The following is a 2,092-nucleotide window of genomic DNA, read 5'->3' as shown; positions in this document are numbered from 1 at the left end:
CCAGAAACATTCATGTCTCCGAGTGTCCCTGGGTCAGCCTGGACACCTGTCCAGGTGTCCCTCGCGTCTTGTCTGGGGACTGATGGACATAGTCACCAGCTCGCTGGTGTGCTTGACGTTAGACACAACGAGAGACATTTTCAGATTTCATATTGTTGAGATAGCGTTGAAGATGCCCTCCAAGTGCATCATGGGAAGAGTGATGAGTTTGGTTCTGAACAGGCTAGCTGATGTCGTAAAGCTTTTATTGTGAAGTCAGGACTGAAGGTCAGGAACCAGACAAACATCTGGGAGGATTCTGAGGATCACTTCACTTGGTTCTTCTGAAACACAGCCCTGATCTTCCGCCGGACCTCTTTGATCTGCAGCCCGTAGATGATGGCGTTCAGAGCAGGAAGGGCGATGTGGCCGAGGACCGCCGCCACCTTCCTGTGGTCAGACAGCTGTGGGAAGCGGTGCAGGATGACGATGACGAAGCCCAACACCAGCAGGGTGATGTAGACCACCAGGTGAGAGACGCACGTCTGCAGCGCTTTGCTGTTCAGGACCTTGCTCCTGCTGCGGAGACACACGACGGCGATCTTCAGGTAGGTGATGCTGATGCTGCAGATGGACGAGCCCAGAAGAACCACCGTGTAGCCGAGTCCGTAGATGTTGTTGACGAGGAGGTTTTCACACGAGAGGCTGAATAGAGAGGCGTTGTCGCAGTACAGGTTGAAGACCAGCCTTCGGCAGCGTGACAGGCGCAAGCTGAGACCGATCAGAACCAGAACCAGCACCGCAGCTGATCCCCAGGCAGCCCAGGACAGACTCACCACCATCTTGTGGGTCATCACGGTGGCGTACCTCAGTGGGCTGCAGATAGCCACGTATCGGTCGAAGGCCATGATCATGAGGACAGTGTGGGAGACGCTGGCGTGGAGGTGGACGCAGAAGGCCTGGACAGCACAGTCAGTGTAGTGGACGTGGCGCTCCATGTCCCACAGGATCAGGTCTCTGAGGACATGGGGGACAGTAACCGTGGCCCCAAAAACATCATTGATGCTCATGTTACAGAAGAGAAGGTACATCGGCTGCTGAAGGGTCTGACCAGCCAGGATCAGAACCACCAAGCCCACATTGGACACCACGATGAAGACATAGACAAGGAGCAGGAGGATGAAGGCAGGCAGGAAGGACTGGGAGTTCACCTTCAGAGCCTCCAGGGTCAGGATGTCCAGGTCCAAAGTCCAGTTCATGTTTCATCTGCAGGTCCGGACCCGAGTCTTACCAGGAATCCGGATCAGACCAGAACCAGAGTCCGACCGGCGCTGAGCGTTTCGTCACAGAACAAGTCAAAACTTCATTTCAAACATCAGTAAACAAAACCCTGAAATCATCTGCAGAGGAAACTGTGGCACAAAAACACGAACGGCGTGGTGTCAGAGGTCTCACACACACACACACACACACACACACACACACACACACACACACACACACACACACACACACACACTAGCTGTGCACTATTCAGCAGAGTGAGGTTCTGATCTGAGCGAACCGAGCCTCTCAGAACCAGATTCATCACTAAGTTCAGCTCCTGTTTTTAAGCCTAAAGGAGACACGCACACACTCCACCCCCAGACCACCAGCTGAGACAGCACACACACTTTTATCTGGAGCGTCGCGTCCAACAGACCAGCTGTTGCCCGGTAACCACCGGTGTGCTCATCAGGAACCTCCTGAGGGTCCATCACTATAACCTGTGACAGCTTCATGTAGTTTGTCACGACCAGAGCCGATGAAGATGAAACCCTCTGGGTGGAACTCAGAGAGGTGCACACATCAGAGCTGAAGGGGCGGAGCTACCTGAAGGTCACACTGGAGATGACCCTGAAGAGAGAGCAGAGAGTCTCATCTCACGTCCTTCACCCTGAGACTGGACGGTAGGAGGAGGGAGGTGAGGGTCGGTACCAGTATGTACCACATGCCGTCACCCACTCATGTCCGCCTGCTCTTTGTAGACGTGACATCAGCTCGGACCCGACTCTGGTACACGGTTATGCACGCTCACATTCACACTGCTGGTGATGGTGAGCTACTATGTAGC

At 54.2% G+C, this 2,092-nt stretch overlaps 1 protein-coding gene across 1 annotated transcript; it reads right to left on the bottom strand.

Moving 5' to 3' along the window:
* Nucleotides 1–285: 285 nt before the first annotated feature.
* On the bottom strand, nucleotides 286–1,454 carry LOC107387168 (olfactory receptor 52N5-like). The gene has a single exon (XM_070555280.1). The coding sequence runs from the start codon at nucleotides 1,236–1,238 to the stop codon at nucleotides 306–308; it is 933 nt and encodes a 310-aa protein (XP_070411381.1). The 5' UTR covers nucleotides 1,239–1,454; the 3' UTR covers nucleotides 286–305.
* Nucleotides 1,455–2,092: the final 638 nt, after the last annotated feature.

The sequence above is a fragment of the Nothobranchius furzeri genome, chromosome 10, assembly GCF_043380555.1.
Source record: "Nothobranchius furzeri strain GRZ-AD chromosome 10, NfurGRZ-RIMD1, whole genome shotgun sequence".
Classification (NCBI taxonomy): Eukaryota; Metazoa; Chordata; class Actinopteri; order Cyprinodontiformes; family Nothobranchiidae; genus Nothobranchius; species Nothobranchius furzeri.
Note: the sequence above shows the minus strand (reverse complement) of the source record. Positions and strands in the feature narration are given on the sequence as shown.

What these genes read in the sequence shown, in the direction of transcription:
- LOC107387168 (XM_070555280.1), bottom strand. Translation starts at nt 1,238, where the DNA reads ATGAACTGGACTTTGGACCTGGACATCCTGACCCTGGAGGCTCTGAAG.